This window comes from Cervus canadensis, chromosome 4 (assembly GCF_019320065.1).
Source record: "Cervus canadensis isolate Bull #8, Minnesota chromosome 4, ASM1932006v1, whole genome shotgun sequence".
NCBI classification, from domain to species: domain Eukaryota; kingdom Metazoa; phylum Chordata; class Mammalia; order Artiodactyla; family Cervidae; genus Cervus; species Cervus canadensis.
In genome coordinates this window covers 102,471,146-102,494,884 of record NC_057389.1, presented here as the reverse complement: position 1 = coordinate 102,494,884, position 23,739 = coordinate 102,471,146, and the positions used below count along the sequence as shown (strand labels likewise).

Sequence of the window (23,739 nt, the reverse complement as noted above, 5' to 3'; positions counted from 1 at the left end):
CCCGCTCACAGACACCGACATAGCGGGGTCCTACCGCTCCCTCCCGCCCCTCCTGCCTGTGCTCCGGGATCTAGTCTACGCTCGCTCAGGCCAGCCCACTACTCTCAGAGCCCTACTGGGCTCACGGTCCCCTTTCCTTCCGCTTCCGGGACAGACCCCGCCCTCCCGGAAGCCCACCCAAAGGAAGGCGGGGCCTACGTTCGCTACGTGGTGGCGGGCGCGTCGGCCGGCGCGTGGCGGTGACGGAAGCGACGGTGGCTAATAGGCAGCAGCTTTGGCTGGCGCTCCCACCCCCGTCCGGCCCCGCCCCCGCCCGGCGTCGGGCCGTCGGACGGGCGGGAAGGGGCGGCCGCTCGGGTAGGATGGCGGCGGCGGCGGCGGCGGCGGTGGGAGTGGGCGCGGGCGCCGGGGGCTCGGGAGCCGGCGGCGGCGGCGGCGGAGGGGCGCGCGAGGGCGCGCGGGTGGCAGCGTTGTGCCTGCTGTGGTACGCGCTGAGCGCGGGCGGCAATGTGGTCAACAAGGTGATCCTGAGCGCCTTCCCATTCCCCGTGACCGTGTCGCTGTGCCACATCCTGGCGCTGTGCGCGGGACTCCCGCCTCTGCTCCGCGCCTGGCGCGTGCCCCCGGCGCCGCCCGTCTCTGGCCCTGGGCCCGGTCCGCATCAGTCGTCCGGCCCGCTGCTACCGCCGCGCTTCTACCCGCGCTACGTGCTGCCGCTCGCCTTCGGCAAGTACTTCGCATCAGTGTCCGCGCACGTCAGCATATGGAAGGTGCCCGTGTCCTACGCGCACACCGGTGGGTGCCGAGGCTGGCCTAGGGGGCGGCGGCTGGCGCACGCCACCTGGGGCTTTGACGCTTGGGTCGGAGTGCGCCGGCTGGGGTGCCCTCGACGGCCTGGAATGTCGGAATTAGAAGTCCGTTTCAGTCCAGAAGGCGCTGGAGGCCGCCAAAGCTTTTAGGAAGAGAGGGACACGCGCAGGGCTCTCCGGGAGGGAAGGGACTGAGAAGAAAGCTGGGAAGTGAGCAGGGCGGATCAGAACTGTTGGGTTCGGGGAGGGCCCACAGGTAAGGAAGAGCTGAAGTGACTTGAGTGGCAGCCAAGCCTTCCTACCCCTCCACCCCAGTGGGGTTGGGACAGGTCCCAGAGTGGATTCTGGGACTAGCGCAGCTCCCTGAATGCCCCTACCCTCTCTTTGCAGTCAAGGCCACCATGCCCATCTGGGTGGTCCTCCTGTCCCGGATCATCATGAAGGAGAAACAGAGCACCAAGGTAACCTAGGAGGGTTCTGGTCCGGTGGGGGCCCCAAAGGCTTCCCAGCTGTTGCTGAGCTGGTGACGTGGTCCAGGTTCCTGGTCTGCAGGCTGCCTGGCTTCCTGTCAAATAAGGAAGTCATCTTCTAGACCTCTGGTGGCTCTTTTGCTGCTAACGTTCTGGAATCACCCCTGGGGCAGTGTTCCTGAGCATGTGGGGTGTGTGTTCCTGAGTTGGTTCTGATGTGTGGTCTCAGGATGCTGCCGCCCATCTCAGATCCAGCGGTCCTCCCTGTTTGGATTCCCAACCTGGGGTTGCTGGTAGGCAACTTGGATAACTTGGTCCCACCTTGACCAGACCACCCCCCTCCAGTGGAATGAGGGTTGGAATATCTGACTCCTTGTTGGAACGGAACTCTGACAGAGTTTTACATCATTGCAAGAGATAGTGGTCAGGCTCAGGATTTCTGGGGTCAGAAGTGAGAAACTAGTCAGAGGAATCTGATGTTGGCAAAGCCCAGCAAAGTCTTAGAAATAAAAACAGCCAGGAATTGTGAATGTCTGGAGATGGAAGTGAGAGCAGCCCGCAGAGCCCAGGGCTGCATGGGGAAGATGCTCTGGGCACAATCCAGGGTCTGTTTGAGATGCCAAGCCAGGGTATTTCCTGGCTTGGAGTGAGAGAAGCTGTGGCTTCAGCCAGAGACAGCCTTGCCCTGTGTCCTTAAGTGGAAGTGGGATTCCTGTTGTCCCAGCTGGAATCCATTTCATGCTGGACAGAGCGTCTCTTTTCTGTGTGGTTGGTTTCTGGCGTCCTGTATTTTATGTAACTTAGAACGGCGGGGCCCTGGATTAGCTTATAGAAATGGGGCCACCCCGGCTGGTGTTTTCTTTCGGTCAGTCTTGTCCCCTGCCAGATCTGGTGTGCCCTGCAGCCCACCCCCAGGGTGGTGGCAGATGTGACTGGTCTCCCCAGGTCGGAGTTGACCAGGAGGTGTGTGGCTTGCTTCTCTCAGTATCCCACTGTGTTTATCAGGCTTCCTGATAGGGTCATCGTTCCTGGCTTGGGCAGGGAGCCAGAACCTTTCACAGGGAGGAGAGATGGGGGAATGGCTTAGGCAGGAGACTAATGATGATGATGATAGAGTAAGTGTGGCCCCACCCTTTCCAGATCAGGTCGGTGATCATTTCATCTCAGGGAAAGCAATGAGACTTCAAAGGGAAGAACCTGAGGGCCAGCCAGTAGTGAGGGAGCAGGAATTCTGGAATTCAGAGCTCTTACTCACCCTGTGTATGTGGGGATGGGGGTGGGGTGCCTCACCACCTCCTCCCAAAATCTCTGAAGTGTTTTTCGTGTTTTATTTTTTTTAATCTATTTATTTGTTTTGGCTGTTCTCCATTCTTAGTTCCCTGAATGGAGATCAAACCCTAGCCCCCTACACTGGGGGCAGAGTCTCAACCAGGGAAGTCCCCAAAGTGCTTTATGAGTATCCTCTGTAGGGGAAGGATGAGCCAGGAGTAAGGAAAGCCACATGTTGGGTATGGACCCCATTTCTCTGGAAGTTGGGAGCCTATTTAGCCGTGAGAGCTCTGGGACTTTCCAGGCCCGGAAATGCTTGAACCTTCTGGAAGACCCTGGTAACAGCACTCACTCCTCGTTCTTGTAGCCAGCAGCTGCTGGGTGCCTGCTAAGGGCCGGGCACCAGCATAGAGCCGTGAACAAAGAGCTGCCCTAAAGGAGTGCAGGGACGCAGACGATGTAAAGGGTGCTTCTGGTGGGTGGAGAGCACTGTTCCCAAAACGCACAGCTGGGGAACCTGACTCTGTCTAGGGAGCATTGGGTCAGGGGAAGTTCATGGCCTTTGTGAACTGACCCCTGAAGGGAAAGGAGGTCTCCAGCTGGAGAAGGTGTAGGGGGAGTGTCCTCACCAGGGATAACTGCATGTTGGAAGAGTGCAAAATAAGAGGGACCCGGGAAGCCCATCAGAGGCTTAGTTTCAGATCCTGGTGTGTTGGTGGCGGCAGCTGGGTAGATCCTATTAGGACCAGCCCTGGTTTGTGGCTCTTAATGGGGGTGCGGGGGAGCCCACAGTGACACAGCGCTGCCCTCAGGTACTCTGAGAACCATCTGCCTCCCCCCCACTCCCCAGAGTATTACTGTCACAGCTAGCACTGGCATCCAGAGTGGTAGGTGGTGTCCCTTTGGGGAGGGAAGAGAGAGCAGTCAGGGCTTTCCCCCGGGCATCAGTGTTGGGCGGCCCAGCTCAACCCTGGCCTGCCAGCCACTCCTGCCATCCTCTAACAGGTGTACCTGTCACTCATCCCCATCATCAGCGGCGTCCTGCTGGCCACCGTCACCGAGCTGTCCTTCGACATGTGGGGGCTTGTCAGCGCCCTTGCTGCCACACTCTGCTTCTCACTTCAGAATATTTTCTCCAAAAAGGTACTGGGGTGCTGTCCAGGATGCACCTGCTGTTTCTGGGGTGTGCGGGTGGCGTCTAAAAAAGTAGCCAGGTAAAGATTTCTTCAGTGTTGGAACAAAAAACATCCTGTCACCCTTCTACTGGTTTCTATTGTTTTATTTTTTAAATAGCTTTATTATTATTATTATTATTATTATGAAGTTGACTTACATTCAATGTGAAAAAATAGAGAAAAGTACAGTGAAAAGAAATCAGAAAATTTATTGAGCACCTATTGTGTGACAGACACCGTAGTAGGTGCTGGGGATCAAGACTCAACAGAGACCTACCCCCTGGCTCAGGGTTTCCTCTTTCTTGAGGAAAGTCACAGTACTGTTCCCTAATGAGAACTAGTGTTAATGCTAGGGGTTTTTTCCTGCATGGTTTTTAGAGCTGCAATATTATACATACTTTTTCAGTTTTGCTTTGTTCATTTATTATTTTAACATCGCATTTTCCCATATCATTAAAAATTATCGCTAACTCATAATAATCCCATTCTTTTCAGGTACCATAATTAACACAGTTGGTTTCCCTTTTGCAGCTGCAGATTATTTCCAACTATTCCCTACAAATAATACAATTTATGAACATCTTTGTGTTAAACATTTTTCTGTTTCTCAGGTTATTTCCTTTTGATGAGTTTACCACTCTTGGGTCAGAGGGTACGAGACATTTACAGCTCTTGATACACTTTGCCTGCTTGTTTTCTGGAACCGTGTGCCAATTTAGACATTAACCAGTACCATCTCAGAGTGCCTGTTTCACTGTAGCTTCACCAGCAATTGAGTGCTGCTGTTTTTGTTTGTTTTTCTTTTCTCGGTCCTTTGCACATGAAACACTGTGCTTGTTTCAGTCATGGGCAGTGTGTCTCATCATAGGTGCACTTGTAGGTTTGGCAGTCAAGGTCAGATACCAGGGATAATGTGCGGTCACCATGTTTGGGGCCTGGGTATGCAGAGCCCCTCTTGCCACTTATAGTTACAACCAGCCTTTAAAGAGGTTTTCTCTCTTCAGGTATTAAGAGATTCAAGGATCCACCATCTCCGGCTGCTGAACATCTTGGGCTGCCATGCCGTCTTTTTTATGATCCCCACATGGGTCCTGGTAGATCTCTCGGCTTTCCTGGTCAGCAGCGACCTGGTGAGTTGTCCTGTGCCAAGAACATGCCCTTTCCTTAGCTGGTCCCGAAGTGGGTGCTTTGTCAGGGAATTACGCCTCTGTGTTGACTGGGGCATCGGGCTTCTGACCGCCAGCCCTTTTAGCTCTCAGCTCTTCGATGATTCACATTGCATGCAGTCAAGGAAGTCGGCTTCTTGTGTATATCCTTCTCAGTCGTGCTAGATCCCAGCTGCTGGTAACTGCTGCATCCGTGCCAGTGCATTCAAGGAAGAAGAAGCGGCAGCACAGGCGGCCGTCTCACCCTCAGTCTTGTTCCGGTCTCACTTGGCCTTTTTGAAACTGTGCTTGCACTGCTCGAGTCCTTTCTTGGCGTCATCTCTGTGCGGACTTCCATTGACTCCAGATGTACCCAGAGCTCTCTGAGCTGAGCCCAGGAAAGAGCATCTTCCCACACACCACCTACAGGACCAGCCTCCAGAGAATGTACTAGAAATTAATGCAAGCAACAGTGATAAGGAGCTGGGCATGGCTCTTCCAGGTCTGAGGTGGATGGAGTCAGTGTAGGGCTTAATGAGGTCTGACTGGATTCTTTTTTTAAAGATCGGTGTATCAATTTTTTTTTTAATTTTTAGAATTTATTTTTTGCTTCGCTGGGTCTTCGTTGCTGCTTGGGCTTTGTCTAGTTGGAGTGAGCAGGGCTGCTCTTCATTGCAGCCCAGACTTCTCATTGCAGTGGCTTCTCGTTGCAGAGCACAAGTTCTACGTGCGTGGGCTCAGTAGTTGCAGCTCACGGGCTTAGTTGCTCCACAGCATATGGAATTTTCCTGGAGCAGGGATCAAACCTGTGTTCCCTGCGTTGGCAGGCAGATTCTTAACCACTGGACCACCAGGGAAGTCCCTGACTGGATTCTTGACATTGGTCTTTAATCTTTACCACCATCTATGGGTGCAGTGGCGGTTATCTCTGGTTTCAGGGTGAGGAAACTGGCTCCATGTTCTAACTTGCCTTCCGTGTTGATCAGCTGTAATGTTTCTGTGACGAACTTGCCATCATCAACCAGAACTAATTTATTACCTGGAAGTACAGTGCACAAAAAGCAATTTACTGCCTCTCTCGCCTTTTCAATTATGAGTTTTCAGAGTAAAGAGTTAGCGCTTACTTCAGTGTTAACTAGTGAGTTAAGGTTTTGTTTTTTTCAGGTGAAGGAGGGTTCTTTTATTGTTTTGTATTCCTGTGAACTCATGCTTGTCAGGTGTACACATAATTTTTTTAATATTCAGATTATCTTTGCTTGGGCCGATAGAGTCCCTCCTGTTGGCTCCCTGCCCTCCTGAGAGCACCTATCAGCCTTTGGAAGCTTCTGGTCCCACAGGGTGTCTTCCGTCATCTTGTGCACCTCCCATCCCAGAGCTCCTTCAGGAACCCAGGTTGCTTCCCACAGAGAGAGTGGTGTTTAGACACCTTCTGAGCGCTGTGTGTCCGCCCTGCTGTTGGGTTCTCGTCTTTAAGCCTTTGTAGTGGAAAACTAAGACGCATTTGGTGGCACAGGGGAGAGTTTATCCCAGTTCATTCCCATTCCAGTGTAACACTGCAGGACTTATTATTGCTTTGACTTTTTTATTTGCATCTTTTTCTGGTACACTTGGCTTCTCACAGCATTTCTTATTCACACACACCGGAGCTATTCATACATGATTGAACTGCACACACGGATAGTTGCTTCAGAGTGAGTCCCTATGAGACAGCTGCAGGTAGATGGTTTAGGTTTCTTTGCAGCTCTCTCTGTCCTTAGAGCAGCCTTCGTTACAGATGGACAACTGGAATATTGTGTTCTAAGGGTACTTGAAATAGTTGTTTTCACAGTGTGCCTCTGTCACCAACTTCATGTACGTTTGGGTTCCTTTACTTCGTTTGTTTTCAATTTTTAGGCAATCCCGCCCCCACCCCACATAGAGTATGTCACACCTTTATGTTTCCAAATGATATGGCAGGGTTTATTCAAAGAAGTCTGGCTTCACTTTCTGTTGCCTCCTCTCCCCACCCCTATAAGTAGCCATTTTTATGATCTAGGTTTACCCTCTCAGTGTGTGTGTTTTTTTTTTTCCATAAACATAAGCAAACTTCTATATATAGTCAGCCCTCAGTATCCACAGATTTTTAACCAAGGATCAAAATTTCAATCCAGGGTTGGTTAAATCTGCAAATGTGAAAGCTGTAGATAGAGAGGGCTGAGTATAAATTGTACTACACCATTTTATTTATTTTAACTAAAATTTTTAATTAATTTATTTGGCTGCGCCAGGTCTTAGCAGCACTTGGGATTTTTTTATGATTAGCTGTGGTATATGGGATCTAGTTCCCTAACCAGGGATCGAACCTGGGCCCCCTGCGTTCGGAGCGCAGAGTCTCAGCCACTGGACCACCAGGGAAGTCCCTGCAGTACGCCATCTTATTATATGAGAGACTTGCGCATCCTCAGATCTGGGGACTTCTGGAACCAATCCCCCAGAGGTACTGAGGGCCAAGTGTGTTCATTTCTCCACCCTCCTTATACAAATAGTGACTCTTTAGATATTTTAGATACTTAGAAAAGGTTTTCACCAGTAACACGTCCTGGGGATCATTCCACACTGACCTGTCGGGTCTTTCCTTTTCCTTTTGTTGGCTGCTCTGTAGCGTCTAGGTATGGCATCAGTGCTGTTACACCGTGCTAACTCATCGGTGTCTCTGTACGCACTCACAAACAGCTATACGTAGATTTTGCTCTGCTGTCTCGTTGCTCTCTTTGCTTTCTCTTGCATTTAGGACGTTTTTTGGTTTTCTTTTAGTAATAAACTTACTTGTCTTGCTATTGGTAACCTCTGTTTCTCGTCAAGGTCATTTTTTTGTTTTTTAAGTTTTGATTGGGCTGGGTCTTCGTCACTAGATGCAGGCATTCTCTGGCTACAGCGACCAGGGACTGCTCTCTACTTGTGGTGTGCAGGCTTCTCACTGCAGTGGCTTCTCTTGCTGCAGGGCATGGCTCTAGGGTATGCAGGCTTTAGTAGTTGCCAGCTTACGGGCCCTGGCATGCACACCCCGTAGTTGTGGTGTATGGACTTAGTTGCCCCACAGCACATGGCATCTTCCTGAACCAGGGGCTGGACCTCTGTCCCTTGCATTGGCAGGTGGACTCTTAACCACTGGACCATCAGGAAAGCCCTGAAGCCATATATTTTTTACCTTGATGGGACCCTTGTACATTTTCACAGCAGCCCTAGCAGCACACAGTATTCCACAGTGCTGCCTCCTGAAAGTGGGGTTCCTAGCGGGGCTCCCCCACCCTCCCCTGCATCTTCCCATAGCAGCCAGGTCAGTTAGGTTTGTCCTGGTGCTGTGCTCCATTAGGAAGGGAGAAAGCTTAGGCTGGAGAGCATCATCTGGACCTGCTAATCACCATGTTTCCAGGAATCAAAGGCTATAGCAGCAGGCAGTTCCCAGACAGTTCCAGACCTGCTGCCAACAGCTCAACTGTAGCCAGGTATGAATTTCCAGACTCTGAAGCAGGTGGCCCAGTTTTAAAGCTTGGACAGGATGGGTGAAGCCAGTATTTGAGAACTAAAAAGTAAATGGGAACAGGCAGGCTGGTGGAGAAAACCAGATTACAAAGTACCACTGAGCCAGCTGTGGGTTTGCTTTCTTTTGCCTCCTGTATCTTCAGCCTGGACTTAAAGCATCTGGAAACACAGAAGTGGGCACTGGGGGAGGAAGAGAGTGAAAAGCCCTCTTTACTAGCTTGCTGAGGTGGGGGGAGGAGATTCATGATGCTCTGAGAGCATAGGGGGAATCCTCTGTTTTCTGTTTCCTTTGTCCTCTCATGTCCCAGGCCCCCAGCAGTCCCATTTGGTGGTGGCAGCAAGGTCCCACAGGCACCTAAGATGCTGAGGTGGGCAACCTCCCTCTTCAGTCGCAGGATAGGATTAGCCCCTGTTGCATTTTTTTTTTTTCTTTTCTTCATCCTCCCACTGCTTGGCCCCAGATGGAGGTACATTTGTAGGAAGGAATCAGAGTCAGGTTATTAAGTCCAGCTTTCTGACTAGATGATTGAAAGAGGGAGACCTCAGAAACCAGAAAATACCAAGGAGACATAGAAAGAAGGAACCTGGGGGAAATGATCTCATAAAACACCATAAAAGAGACTACTGTGGTGTTCCAGTGGTTAAGACTCTGCACTTCCATGGACATGGGTTCAATCCCTGGTTACAGAACTAAATCCTACATGCCGTGCAGTGCGACCAAAAAAAAAAAAAAAGGCGGAGCCAAAATGGAAAAGCAAGCAGAAATCTGAAATTCAGTTAAAGTTGGAAAGACGAAATTACCATTTTAAAAATAAAACAACAAAATCCTGAGCTGCACATGTGAGGATCTGATCCTAACAGCATACAAAGACAGAATATAGTCTACTACCCAGGACCAAGACTGGTCACTGGTAGAGCACACCTGGGACAGAGCTGTGTCCACTGAAAAGGCTTTGAAATCAGAACTGGTGTTGGAACCGCTACCCAGTGGAGGCTGGTCAAGCTTGTAGCCTGAACCTAGCTAAGTCTGCTAAAACCAAATATCAATATTCTCCATGGGACCTAGAGTCTTATAATATTCTAAATGTCCAGGATATAATCCAGAATTACTGGGCATACAAAGAAACAGAAAAATTTCAAGTCTTATGAGAAAAGACAGTCAACAGATGCCAGTACTGGGATGACACAAATGTTGAAATTATTGGACAAAGCCTTTAAAGCAATTATTTATAATCATGCTCCAAGAATGTTCTTGACACAAATGGGAAGAATAGAAGATAGAACCAAGTGGAAATTTCAAGATGGAAGAAACAACTCAGACTCACTGGATGGTATTGGATGAACTCAGTAGCAGAATGGAGATGACAGAGGGAAGTCCGTAACTTGAAGATATATCAGCAGAAGGTATCTAGTTTGAACCACAGAAAGAAAAAGATTCAAAGACAAAAAAAGCTTGAAAACAGAAAAAGGATGCATTATTTATAGGAGAAAGCAATTTGGATAACTGTGGGTTTCTCATCAGAAACCATGAAGTAGAATAACATTCGTAAAGTACTAAAACTAAAGAACCGTTAACACGTAATTCTATATCCAGCAGATACAGAATTTCCAAAATCACTGGATCTATAGAAGATCAGGAGTAAAGAATTGAACACCACTATCAACCAACTGGAAATCTCATTGACATTTATAGAGTATGTTACCCAGCAGCAGCAGCAGAATACACATCTTTTCAAGTGTACATGTGGAAATTCACCAAAATAGATCATGTTGTATGTCATAAAAAAAAAAACCTTAAGAAAAGGGTTGGAAATATACAAAGTATATGCTCTGATCATAATAAAACTAAAAGTAAATAACAAAAAGGTAACAGGAAAATCTCTAAACACTTGGAAACCAAACAGCACATTTCTAAATAATCCATGAAACAAAGAGGAAGTCTCAAGGGAAAAGAAAAAAAATTTTAAGCAAAACTGACCCTTCCAAAAAAGACAGAGGGGTAAGACAGTACAAATAATCAGGAATGAAGAAGGGACCGGTACTGCAGAACTCACAGAACTTAAAACCATAAAAACACTACTGACAACTCTACATACATAAAATCAACGACAACTGAAAGAGACCCGTTCCTCATAAACCACACACTGTCAAAATGTACCCACTCCAGATGAAAAAGATAACCTGAATCTTATAACTATTAAAGAAATTGAATTCATCGTTTAAAGCCTTCTAAAAAGAAGTCATCAGGCCCAGATGGTTTTATGGGTAATTTCTACCAAACATTTAAGGAAAAATAAACACCAGTTCTGCACAATCTCCTGTGGAAAACAGAAGAGGAAAAGAACACTTTTGGTTTGTGTTAACAAACCACTAAAAGGACCAATATCCCTTGTGAGCATGGAGGCAAAAGTCCTTAATAAAATATTAGAATAAATCAAATGCAGGGATATGTTAAATAACATACTACACTATGAAAAAGTGAGATTTAAATCAAGAATGCAAGGCTAATTCAATACTTTGAAATCAATCAATGTAATCTACTGTAATAGCCTGATAAAAAACACATAGTTATACCACTCATGCAGAAAAGGCATTTGACAAAACCCAACATCCAGTCATGAGTTTTAAAAAGTCAACACACTAGAAATAGAAGGAAACTACCTCAGCTTGATCAAAGGCATATATAGCTAACATAATGATGAGAAATTGAAAGTTTTTTCCCCTAAATTCAGGAATAAGGTAAAGATGTTCACTCTCAACAGGCCCATTCCCCATGATACTTAACACCACAGCCAGAGCAATAAAACAAGATAAAGAAATAGATTTGAAAGGATGAAATAAAATTCTTTCTACTCAACAAAATCTTATACTTCTTATATTCAACTGTAAATCATTACTTAAATTTTAACTTTAATTTTTCTGCTGGGCAAAGGCATTAATGAAAAAAGTTGAGAAATTATCCCCGTGTGTATATATTTGGAGGTAGATAGATACCTGTATATATTAAAATTTTTTTTAATATAGAAAAGCTGATTGGAAATTTTACATTGACTGTCAAGAGAACTGAAATAGCTAAATAAGTTTGGGAAAGAAGACCAGAGTTGGAGGAATCACATTACATAATTTTAAGACTTTAGTATAAAGGTACGGATATTGGTGGAGAAAGACATCCATCAGTGAGCAGATAGGCAGCTTGAAATTATACTCACAGATATGGGTGACTGATTTTTTACAAAGGTTCAAAGGCAACTCCTTGGAGAAAGGATAGTTTTTTAACAAATGGTGTTAGAGCAAATGAACATCCACATGCAAGATCTGAGCCTTGACTTCAGCCTCACACGTCATACAAAATTTAACTCATAAGGTATTCTAGACCTGAATATAAGAGCAAAAATGGTAACCTTTAGAAGAAAAAACAGAGGAGACATCTTCATGACTTGGAAATAGTTTGTAGACGTTACACCAAAAGCACAGTCCATTAAAAAAAAAAATTTTGCTAAAGGGGGCTTCGTCAAAGTTAAAGGCTTTTGCTTTCCAAAACACTACTAAAGAAAGACAGGCTACAGACTGGGGGAAAAAATACTTGCCAGTGAGATATTGACAGAGAACTTGTGTTCCGGATATATAAAGAACTCTCAAAACTTGAGTAGTTTCAAAATAGGCCAAAGACTTCAATTTCACCATTGAGATTGTACACATGTGAAATATGTTCAACATCATTAGTCATTAGGGAAAAGCAGATTAAAACCATGAGGAGGTGCCGCTTTGTATCTAATAGAATAGCTCCAGTGAAAAGTACTGACAGTACCATGTTTGTCAAGGATGGGGCACAACTGGAACTTTCCTGTTGTTGGAGAAGCTGCAAAATGGCACAGCCACTCTGGAAAACATCTGGAGTTTCTTCTGAAGGTAAACATACACTGACCATATGTCCCAGCAGTCTCCTGGGTGTCTGCTCTAGAGAAATGAAACTCAGGTTCACACAGGAGCCTGTGCACAACATTGATAGCAACTCTTGTTTATGATCACAGAGTATTGGAAACAACCCAGATGTCCTTCAGCAGGTGAATGAAGAAAGAACCCGATTTGTTTGTACAGCTGAACATTTCTCAGCAATGACAAGGGTACCAACTGTCATCCCTTTCAACTTGGGTGGGTGTCACAGGCATTATGCTGAGTCAAAGAAACCTGTCTGAGAAGGTTCCATGCTGCATCTTTCCAGTTAGAGGACAGTCTCCAAAAGACAAACCTATCATGGAGAACACCTAGGTGGTTGCCTAGGTTGGGGGAGGGAGGGTGCATAGAGAAGCTCTGGAGAGTGTCATGGGGTGACGGAGCTGTTCTGAACTCTGATGGTGGTGTTGGCTACACAAATCAATATATGTGTGTGGAAACACATGGAACTATCCACCAGAAGGAAGAAACACTCAACTTTTTTGTATGTCAGTTCTTTTAAAAAGCTGGATTGGCTGGATTGCTTTTCTGGAAGATATCTTTGCAAGCAGCCTGCCTTGTAAAAATAGCTTGTAAGTCCCTCTGGGTTACCTCAGGGAAGAATTCCTGGGAGAACAGGCCAGCTCACCCTGAAGGCAATTCTGAGCAGGTCCCTACTTGGATCTCCCTCACTTTTAAGAGGACTGTGTGATCCTTCCCTATCAGAGGGTGCTGGAGATAGAATCAGACCTCTGCCCAAGGACTGCTGCAGCTCCCTTCCTGGCAAGGCCACTAGACACCACTGTCCTGAGAGATCTAGCTGTGTCCTCCCGTGAGAGGCCAGAGCAGCCTGGGAGCTGGCCTGAGATCAGCCCAGGCTCTTTGAAGAGTTTGTGGTCCTAATGTTTGCTAGTTGGGCTTTATGGTGTTCAGCCAGTCAGTTTTGTCTGACTCTTTGTGACCCCATGGACTGCAGCACACCAGGCTTCCCTGTCCTTCATCATCTCCTGGAGTCTGCTCAAACTCATGTCCATTGAGTTGGTGATGCCATCCAACCATCTCATCCTCTGTTGCCCTCTTCTTCTGCCTTCAGTCTTTCCCAGCATCAGAGTGTTTTCTGATGAATTGAGTCTTCCCATCAGGTGGCCAAAGTATTGGAGCTTCAGCTTCAACATCAGTCCTTCTAATGAATATTCAGGATTGATCTCCTTTAGGATGGACTGGTTAGATCTCCTTGCAGTCCATGGGACTCTCAAGAGTCTTCTCCAACACCACAGTTTGAAAGCATCAGTTCTTCGGTGCTCAGCTTTCTTTGTGGTCCAATTCTCACATCCATACATGATTACTGGAAAAACCGTAGCTTTGACTCTATGGACCTTTGTTCGCAAAGTGCTGTCTCTGCTTTTTGCTATGCTGTGTAGGTTTGTCATAGCTTTTCTTCCAAGGAGCAAATGTCTTTTAACCTCATGGCTCTGGTCACCTTCTGCAGTGATTTTGGAGCCCAAGAAAATAAAGTCTGTTACTGTTTCCATTTTTTCCCCATCTATTTGCCATGAAGTTATGGGACTGGGTGCTATGATCTTAGTTTTTACTTCTAGGCCCCCTTTATTATGGTGGCTTCATTCTGGCGAGGGTCAGATGGTAAAATTTTGTTTTTTAAAATTCGCATTTATTTTATTTTTGACTGTGCTGGGTCTTTGTTGCCGCATGCAGACTTTCTCTAGTTGCGGCATGCCGAGCTTCTCACCCTGATGGGTGCTCTTGTTGCAGAGCACTGGCTCTAGAGCATGCGGGCTTCGGTTGCTCTGCAGCATGTGGAATCTTCCTGGACCAGAGATTAAACTTGTGTACCCTGCACTTGCATTCTTAACCACTGGACAACCAGGGACATCGGCAACTAAAGTTTTGATGATAACATCATTTTCTGTTCGTTTGACTTGGGATTGTTTTAAAGCACTTTCAAAACCATGATTGCATTTGGTCCTCACAGCAGCAGTGTTATACACACTCATCAAGATCAGTCTTCCCCATTGCAGAGAGGAAGCCAGAGAGGTTGGGCAGCTTGCCTGGGGGCTTCCAGTGATGGGACAGACCAGAGCCTTGGGCTCTCAGCCTTGTGGGGGGGAGTCTTCACACACCCAGGGGCTGCCACCCCAGGACCTCCCCATTTGATACAATGAAGAATGTCTACTATGTCTGTGTCCTCCTAAAATTCATATGTTGAAACCTAAACCTTACAACATGATGGTGCTTGGAGACGGGGCTTTTTGGAGGTGATTAGGTCATGAGGGTGGGCCCATCATGAATGGGATTTGTGCCCTTCTAAGAGGCCCCAGAGCTTCCCTGGCGGCTAAGCATAAAGAATCTGCACACCAGCGCAGGAGATGGGAGTTTGACCCCCGATCCAGGAGGATCATATGCCATGGAGCGACTGATACCGTGCACCACAGCTGTTGAGCCTGTGCTCCAGAGCCCACAAGCCCTAGAGCCTGCGCTCCACCACGAGAGGCCACCACAATGAGACCCGTGTACTGCAACTAGAAAGTAGCGCTTTCTCCCTGCAAGTAGAGGAAAGCCCGTGCAGCAATGCAGAGCTAGCACAGCCAATAAACATATAAATAAAATTGCTTTCAAAAAGAGAGAAACCCCAGTGTTCCCTCGCCACTTCTGCCCTGTGAGGACCCAGTGAGAGCCACTACACCAGGAGGGCGCACACCAGATGTGGAATCTGCCAGCGCCTTTATCTTAGACTTCAGCCCACAGAACTGTGAGAAATCAACATCTGTTTTTTGTAACCCCTCTAGCCTGTGGTACTTTGTCACAGCAGCTCACACAGGTGATGTCCAGTATGTAGACCCTGCTCTGCTAACCCAGAGCCCCGACCCTCCCTGCCCAGGGACAGGGGAAAGCTCTGGTTCGTGTCATACTCTGCACCCCTTAAGTACCTGATGTCCCCCCCGAACCTCCACTGCCTTGGCAGGAATGGGTGGCAATCACTATTGCGGTGCCATGCAGAGTTGTGAAGGACAGAGGGTACGTATAAAGCACCTGGTATCACACGATGAGCTGCCTGGGTCTGTTCCCCTCCCGGGAGTGTGGCCCCCAAGAAGCCACTGTATGTCACCACCCCCACCAGGGCAGGTGAGCTGCTCTGACCGCAGTGCCGTTCTCGTTCCCCCATCGCTGCAGACCTCTGTGGCCCAGTGGCCTTGGACGCTCCTGCTCCTGGCTGTCAGCGGCTTCTGTAACTTTGCCCAGAATGTCATCGCCTTCAGCATCCTCAACCTCATCAGCCCTCTGAGCTACTCGGTCGCCAACGCCACCAAGAGGATCATGGTCATCACAGTGTCCCTCATCATGCTGCGGAACCCTGTCACCAGCACCAACGTCCTGGGCATGATGACGGCCATCCTCGGAGTCTTTCTGTACAACAAGGTGAGTCTGGGCTGGGGAAGGCTGTCCTTTTGACACCCAAGGAGGCACCGAGCGTTGGTGGAAAGGATGGGGCCTCAGCAGGAACCAAGAGGCAGGGGTTCCAGCTCCCAGCTTTGCCACTGCCTGGCTTATGGTCTTGGCTCCGCTCCCTCCATCCTGGGCTTCCACTTGCCCTCATAGATGCCCCAGGCTCACGCCTCACTCTATTTCGGCTCTCAGTTCTACTGAGGCTCTATTGGGAATTTCACTCCTTCCTCGCGAAGGTTCTGTGTATTCCCTGTGAAGCTGTGGGATTGCTGGCAGGGAGGGCTACTCCGTTAACTGTGCACTGGGCGTGCCCCAGCTCCACTCGGGGTGACTCTTGTGTCACCTTGAAGGCCTCTTGACCATGAATCCCGAGCCCCGCTGTGTCCTCTGCGTGCACCCCCGGCATGCAGCTGATGGCGTCACTGCTCTCTTGACTTTGCAGACCAAGTATGACGCGAACCAGCAAGCCCGGAAGCATCTCCTCCCCGTCACGACGGGGGACCTGAGCAGTAAGGAGCACCACCGGGGCCCCCTGGAGAAGCCCCACAACGGCACACTCTTCCCCCCGCACAGCGACTACCAGTACGGCCGCAACAACATCTTGACAGATCACTTCCAGTACGGCCGGCCCACCTACCCAAACTCATACACTTTGAACCGATACGACGTGTAGAGCCTCGCGAGCTGGGCAGGACGTTCTGCCAGTCCTCTCCTCCATCCCCGCCCCCAGCAGCATCAGAAACTCCTGACAACCAGTGAATGTACAACCCAGCCAAGGGGGGATGGTGTGGAACCAGCAGAAGACCGTGGGGACCACCACCCCGAGCTCCGGTGTTTCACGCCCTTTCTTCCGGGAGCCTTGTCTTCTGAGGGCGGCGTCACTCTGGAAACCTTGGCTAGGTTTTTAGCTTTCTGTGTAGACTTACTTCCCCAAGTCTGTTCTTCAGAGTTCTTTTTCTGCTTTCCAGCCAGGACCCTCTCTGGAAAGGACACAGACCTCAGCGGGCGAGATGTGCTTTGCAGGGAGGGTGGTGAGGAAAGGACCCTAGGGTGGTGCTTTGTGACTGGCCACTGTCAGGCAGGCGCAGGACCGAAGCAGGTGTGGAGCAGAGGAGTGCAAGAGTTTACGAAAACCTCTCCAGCCACAAAGGTGGACTCAGCTCTGGGTCAGCCCCATGACGGTTTGCAACTCTGGCCAACATTCCTCAGTGCAGAGCAATTGCAATTAGCATTGAATCCTTAGAGCCTAATTCTCTCACCCGCAAGTCAGAGTTGGTATGCCGACTGAAAGGGAGGGGTGGCTGCTGACTCCCGACTCTCTCCCTTTGCTGGAGTGGAACGACTCTCCTCTCGGAGCAGCAAGAAGGATCATTCGAAATCATGTTCAGCATTCCAAGCTAAACTACAGTACTCACTTTGTTTTCTCATGAGCCTTCAACACTGTGCTTAACAGGATATCTGATGAGGAAATGTTGGTTTTATGAGGATCTTGCATTTTTCTAGGGCATATTTTGTAGTTGTCTGTTTTTCACCTTGGTCCCCCACCCCTCATCCCCCTCTTAGGGGATGCAGGATGCATGCAGATTGGCTTATGGTTGGAAGCTCCTTTGGTTTTTAAACGTTTAAAAACAAGAAAGGTTGCTGGCGATGCCTGTCTCGGCATATGTCTGCATCTAGTAGGAAGGAATGAAGTGTTCTGAAGCGCTTTTCTAGTGACCACAACCTCTGAACGTGAGATGAATCAAGAATGTCATCTCCATACTTTTGTCACAGAGCTTGGCACTCTGATTCCGTTAGCTGCTCTAGCGGTGTTTCCGTCAGGATCTGAATCACGTCCCAGGGAAGGGGCAAGCACCAGGCTAGGATTTGGTTTGCCAAATCAGTCTTTGGTCAAGAAGTTTGGGTTTTAGCAGAATCACATCACCAGGAAGATTATGTGAGCTCCGAGGATAACCCGTGTGCTGAGGTCCAGGTCAGGACACTGGCATCACAAGAGATTGTGGCCTCAGAGGGGACCCTCCCTTGACTGCTGGCTGCCTTCTTCCTCTGCCCTGCGCCTACCCTCTTGAACAGGCACTTGGTTTGATCAGCAGATGGGACCTCAGGTTACCTTTTACCTTCTGACATGTGAGATGGTTCTCTGCTCCGAGAGGAAGTGCCAACCGTAGCTTATGCTCAACTCCTGTTTGTTTTTGATAGTTGGAACTTTGTACATAGAGGTTACATTTTGTCGTTCATGGATGGGCAGCTCCTGGAGAGGTCATGAGGTCGCCTTCTGGCTTGAGTTTAGTACCAGTGGCCTCAGGAGAACCATTTGATGTTGGCTTGCTTTTTACTTACTTTGGCCCCAAGTTCTGAGACTACGCTGTGCGCAACAGGAAGGGGCCGTCCTCAAGGATGTTATTTGTGAACTTGCAGAGTGCCTTCATCAGAGGCAGTAGTTGGACCTGCAGTTGGTCCACAATGAATGGGGATAATTTTGCATGGCAAAGAGATTACAGTAATTGTCTTTATGATAGGAACTGATTCCTTGAACATAAAACTGAACTCCAAAATGAATTATGCTTTTCTGCAGGTTTAATGAAATTTCTGAGGTTTCTGAAATTTGTGTATTTGTTTTTCCAAAGCAAGATCTGCTGGTGAGGGAAAATACCTGACTGGTTTCATTACGGTTTATAAATGAATAAACGGATATTTAGTTCTGTACATAAATCTACAGTGAGTACATACACTGGAATGAGACAATCATATTCGATCAGATCAGAAGACAAAGACATGCTTTTGAGACTTGAAAGTTCAGAGTGGACGTTGACCTCATGAAGGTCGGTTTTCCAGCCACTTGCTGCCCTGGCTCAGCCACTACTCCTCCTCTCACATCCACAGTTGCAGTTCGGTTCCTTCACCCTCCTCCCTGCTGGGGTTTGTAACAGCAAATTTAGTTCACCCATCCGTGGTGTGGCCTGCAAAACTAACTCAAACCCAATCCCTTCATTTTACTGAAGGGGGGAAACTGAGGCTCAGAGGGCATTTTTAAATAGTGTTTGTTCACTATCTTGAGACTCAGTGTGGAATTTTTAAGCACCTTATTTTAAGTCATTCATTATTTGGGAAAATCAAACCCCTGTTACAAAGGAGAGAAGCCAAACAGGTTCAAGTGAAGAAGCACCTGGAGTTTCTGAATTTTGCTGTGTGTTTAGCACGCATCGTACAGCAGGTCCTGTGTTACCACTGGGACATAACCAGACCTGCATCCCTTAAGGTCTAACAGCCTTAGGGCAGAGAACATTAAATTATTGAAGAATCTGGAAATTGTGGACTCTTTATGTCACCGTGTTTTCAGGACTTTTCATGCTGTAGACTGTTCTGCGGGAATGATACTGTGTATATTCTTGGACGGCATTTACCAAAAATAAATGATGGTCTCCAGGGAATTAAGATTGGTCCCAGTTTGTCGGTGAAGGGCCCCTTCTGAGTCACTCTGTCATCAGTGTGTCCAGCCACAAAACGTGTAAGAGGCCGAAAGAGCACACCAACTTGGTTCCCACATCCAGGTATATTGCAACCTTTTTATTTTCCTGAGCCCAGATTTAGATGTGTGATTCATGGATTTGTGAGACAGTAGGATAAAACTGGAAATCACAGCATCACAGTTAATGACATGCCTTTATTGAACAGAGTAACATGGAAAATCCAAGAACGTTGCAACAGCTGAGCTTATGCACATCTGTGTGAAAGAACAACAGATCACACTGAGTACCTGATACACGTGGGCTTTTCATACACAACCCACAAAGGGTTACCCTTGGCCTTGCCACAGGTGAAAATCGGGCCCAGAGGGGGTAAGTAACTTGTCCTGGATCACACAGCTACTGCAGTCTGCCTCCAATCCCATTTCCCCCCATATCACTCAGAAACCACTGCCAACAGAGAATTTCCTTTCATCGCAATGGACAGGTAGGTTTCTTCTAAAACAATTGCCTACATCCTTCTGTTCAGTGATTTACTGAGTGCTTAGGTGGTGCCAAAAACAGGAAACATACATACGCCTCCTGCCCTCTGAGCACTCAGCTCAATTCCTAGATGTGTGACTAAGGAGCACAAAGGTGCTGTGTTAGAGGTGGGGCAGAAAATGCTCAAGTGCAGGGTTATTTGAGGGGCACATGGGAGTGTGTTGACACGCACTTTCAATTCATAGAATATTTTATTCACGCATTTTTTAATACATATGTCTCATTTAACTATCAGAACCCAAGAGGCAGATATTAGTCCATTTTACAGAGGGAAATGGCAACAGAGAAAGTCAGGCTTGGCCCACTGAACAGGGCTGGAACCCGAGTGTCAGACTCCAAGCCCAGGGCCCTCTGCCCTGCGAAACAGCCTCAGTACAGTGAGCGGCTTTGTCACCTTTGCCTCACACACAAAGATCTATCCTTTGCTTTCACTCTCCTGGGCCCCTGCGACAGGAAGACCCTGGAGGAGCCCTGATGTCCAGGTGACACAAGCAGCTTTGCAGCTGTCTGCTGCAGGGCCACGCGTGGTGTCACAGTCTGGGATTCGGGGAGAGAGTCAGCTTCAGGGATGGCCTCCTTGCTCGGACACCAGAACTGGAGCCCCTCTTCAGAGATGTCCTCTCCCAGACACTGGAATCCTCCTTTGTCACCCCAGGGCAGCTCCTTTGTGACCAGAGGTCCGTTTGGTGACAGGCAATCAGGCCCAAGGAATGCTCATTGTCTAGGACACAAAAGGATCTCAGTTCCCACAAGGCATTCCTCCTGCCGTGGCTTCAGCTTGTTGACCACATAGCGTTCAGTTATTGCAGAAGATGAGGCTATAGCCACACGAAGCTTTGGCTTTATTGAAACCATGGATCTACATGGGCCTAGATTTCCTCAGTCAGCCACTACTTTTTTAAATAACAACTTTTATAGTTTATATGTAATTTTTTAGGTTTGGAAAAAAAAAAAGCCAAAAGATTACCTATACAAAGGTCAAAAAGAAGGAGACAGAGAAAACAACTTGTTTTATATAGATACAAAAGTGCTTGTGAACAGTTTATCTCTGAAAAGGTACACATGAAGCTAGACATAGCAGTTGCCTCTAAGGATATATGTACTTTCTTCAAAACTAGCATATTGCCCATAATATTTTGTAAGCTGCGTTTTAGTAACATTTCCCTGTGTTACTAAATATTCTCCCCTGGTTCTGTGTCTACTCTATATGGTATTAGAGGATGTGCTACAATTAACCAAGCCCTATTGCTGCACCTTAAGTACTATTTTAATGTGATAAGTTTGTATTGCACAATGTTGCACATGCTTCTGATCCAGGATAAATTCCTCCCAGCACATTTGCAGGACCAAAATGGGCATGCATATGGGTCTTAAATTCTTGCCTTTTTGTTACATGAGTCCCCTCAGCAAGTTCATCTCACCAAGGAGTGTGCACTTTACTTGTTTACTTCAAGAGTTCTGTTTCTGGGTCCTTGAAGATCATCTCTGTGCAGCAGCCTCGACTTCTAGCAATTGTCTCTCTCCTGCTTTCTCCTGACAAGTGGATTCTGATTTGGCCCACTGAAGTAAGCCTGGGGGAGGCTTTGTGATGCTTAAATTTTCAGTCTCAAACAGCATTTTAAACACTATGAGATGAATGTATGATATAGTGGTCAAGGGTATACAACCTTTTTGGGGAGTAGCTGAGCAACATCAGCATTGAAAGTGCAAACCCTCTGACCTCAACACCTGTGTACACACTAGAATTTCTAACAGTGGTTTAAAAGCACAACCAACCCAAGAGACTCCGGAGATTGGCTTCACTAAGGTCTGGTAAATCCACACCACTTTGTCCTATGCAGTCATTAAAGATTGACCACATGGGAACTTCCCTGGTGGTCCTGTGGTTAAGACTGCACTTTCACTGCAGGGGCATGGGTTCAGTCCCTGGTAGGGGAGCTAAAAATCCCACATGCCATGGTGCAGCCAACAGAAGAAAAAAGGATACAATTTGTTTGGTTCAGAGATCCTGTTAAGAATCTGGTTAAGTGCTGTGTATTTTCATCTCACGAAAATACACGTGTGCAACAGGGCTATCTCTAGTCCAATCGTGGTGGATCACAGGTTAAATTTCTTTTTGGCTGCACTGGGTCTTCATTGTTGTGCACAGGTTTCTCCTGGTGGTGGCTTCTCTTGTGGAGCACAGGCCCCAGTGCCCGTGGACTCAGTAGTCGCGACACAGGGACGCAGCCGCCCCACGGCACAGAGGAGCTTCCCAGATTAGGGATTTAACCGGCATCCCCTGCAATGCAAGATGGACTCTTAACCACTGGACCACTAGAGAAGCCCCGGGTTAAAGCTACTTGACACAGATCTTGACTGACACAGAGCAATCACACTATCCAGATTTCTGAGCATTATACGACACGGAACATCCCCGTGACAGTCCCTCTGCCCAGAGTGTTCACATAGCTGGTTCCGGAGTGGGGATCTCAATCAAACCTCACCTCCCAGGGGCCCCCTCAGATAACCGTATCAACCTAGACACTGCCCTTCTCCCTTATCATAGTCTTCACACCCTTTGGTTTTCTCAGTAACACCTTTGAGGTGATACATTTGTTTACTGATTTATGCGGTCTGCCTATCTTAGCAGTGGGCTCATGAGAGCAGAGATTAGGTTGGGCTTATTCACTGTTTCATCCACAAGTTACATCCAACCTGCCTTTCTGTGAACCAAGGATGGTCTTTACAGGCGAACATTTGCAATCAACTGAGGACAACAAAGACTGGCTTGGAATCTTCAACAAGCACTGCATTCTTCTCATTAGACCTATATTTTTTAAACTGTACTCAATTATTAAATTTTAAATTCCACCAACAAGTATTCTGGACGTTTTTATCTTTGGTTATATAAGCACCTACATAAAAGCCTCATTTTTGGCTCTTGGCCATCAGAGTCTATAAAATACTTGCTATCTGGCCCTTTATAGAAAGCTTGCCGGCTTCTAGTCTAAGGCAATATCTCGTGTACAGGAGACAAATCATAAGCGTCAGATGGGAGAAATTACGAAACAACAAAAAAGAAACGTATCTAAAACACACAGACATCCATTTCCACAAAAAGAGATACCGTATAACCAACCAAGTATTAATGTGAACAAATCTATCTCAAGAGCGTCAGGTTACCGGGCAAGTCCACAGTTTACATGTCTCTTAACGCATACTGCTGCTTGTTACCTTTCCCCACAATTGGCATACATTAACATCATCGTTTTGGAAGCACTGTAACTGCATCTTTCAGGATGGCGCCGTGGCCTCCGGACGCGCGGTGTAGAGGGCCCAGCACCCGCAGGTCTTGGGCCCTTGCTCGATCACCGCTGCTTAAACGACTGCACAAAAGCCAGGGGAGCCCCAAAGGGGCGCACTCGGAGGCTGGCGGAGGTGAGGGTAGGGGTTTCCCTCGCCTTAAAATCTTATCAAACCGCTGGGTCGAGGAGAAGAAACCGTACTGAAGGATCTCTTGAACCTCAACAAGCCAGTTCCATCCCTGCGAAGCCCATAGCTTCCCGGTTCGGCTTCTACCTCCGGGAGGGCCCGGGGGGGATGTGACAGGAGCCGCGTCCAGGAGCCCCCCGGACGTACCTCACCTCGTCTTTTCCTCACCGTCGCCCCGCGAGGAGAAAAGAGGCCCTGACATGGGCAGGAATTCCCCAGGCTCCCTATTCCCGCAGAGAACGCGGCCAGTCAAGCCCTAGGATTGCAACGCGGACAGCCCGCCAGCGGCTAACGGTCGTCCGCGCCATTCCAGCCATTGCCCGGCGTCGCGCAACAGGAGCCCACTCTGCACATGCGCGGAAAAGCCACCGCAAGTGCGCATCGCTAGCCCCTCCCGCGCGCCCAGCCACGCGCAGTTTCTTCCCGCCCGCCCCGTGCCCTCACTTCCGGGGTTTCCTGGAGACGGCCGT

At 48.0% G+C, this 23,739-nt stretch overlaps 1 protein-coding gene, 1 long non-coding RNA gene and 1 other non-coding gene across 3 annotated transcripts; 1 reads left to right on the top strand and 2 right to left on the bottom strand.

The window, feature by feature from the left end:
• The first annotated feature begins 315 nt into the window (after positions 1-315).
• On the top strand, positions 316-19,216 carry SLC35E1 (solute carrier family 35 member E1). The gene is made up of 6 exons (XM_043467210.1): positions 316-795; positions 1,200-1,270; positions 3,554-3,691; positions 4,728-4,853; positions 15,513-15,758; positions 16,228-19,216. Exons 1-6 carry the CDS (start codon positions 363-365, stop codon positions 16,456-16,458), a joined length of 1,245 nt encoding a protein of 414 aa, XP_043323145.1. The 5' UTR covers positions 316-362; the 3' UTR covers positions 16,459-19,216.
• On the bottom strand, positions 7,190-7,262 carry TRNAR-CCG. Its single transcript has one exon. It is a non-coding gene; the product is annotated as a tRNA-Arg (tRNA).
• Positions 19,217-19,429: 213 nt separating the features above from the next.
• On the bottom strand, positions 19,430-23,722 carry LOC122440681. Its single transcript, XR_006269138.1, has 2 exons — positions 23,417-23,722; positions 19,430-22,076 (listed from the first exon to the last, which is right to left on the bottom strand). It is a non-coding gene; the product is annotated as an uncharacterized LOC122440681 (long non-coding RNA).
• Positions 23,723-23,739: the final 17 nt, after the last annotated feature.

Excerpts from the sequence above, each read along its gene's own strand:
- SLC35E1 (XM_043467210.1), top strand. The coding sequence starts at position 363 with ATGGCGGCGGCGGCGGCGGCGGCGGTGGGAGTGGGCGCGGGCGCCGGG. Across the intron at positions 3,692-4,727 it reads AGAATATTTTCTCCAAAAAG|GTATTAAGAGATTCAAGGAT; the intron begins GTACTGGGGTGC and ends TTCTCTCTTCAG. Across the intron at positions 4,854-15,512 it reads TCCTGGTCAGCAGCGACCTG|ACCTCTGTGGCCCAGTGGCC; the intron begins GTGAGTTGTCCT and ends CCATCGCTGCAG.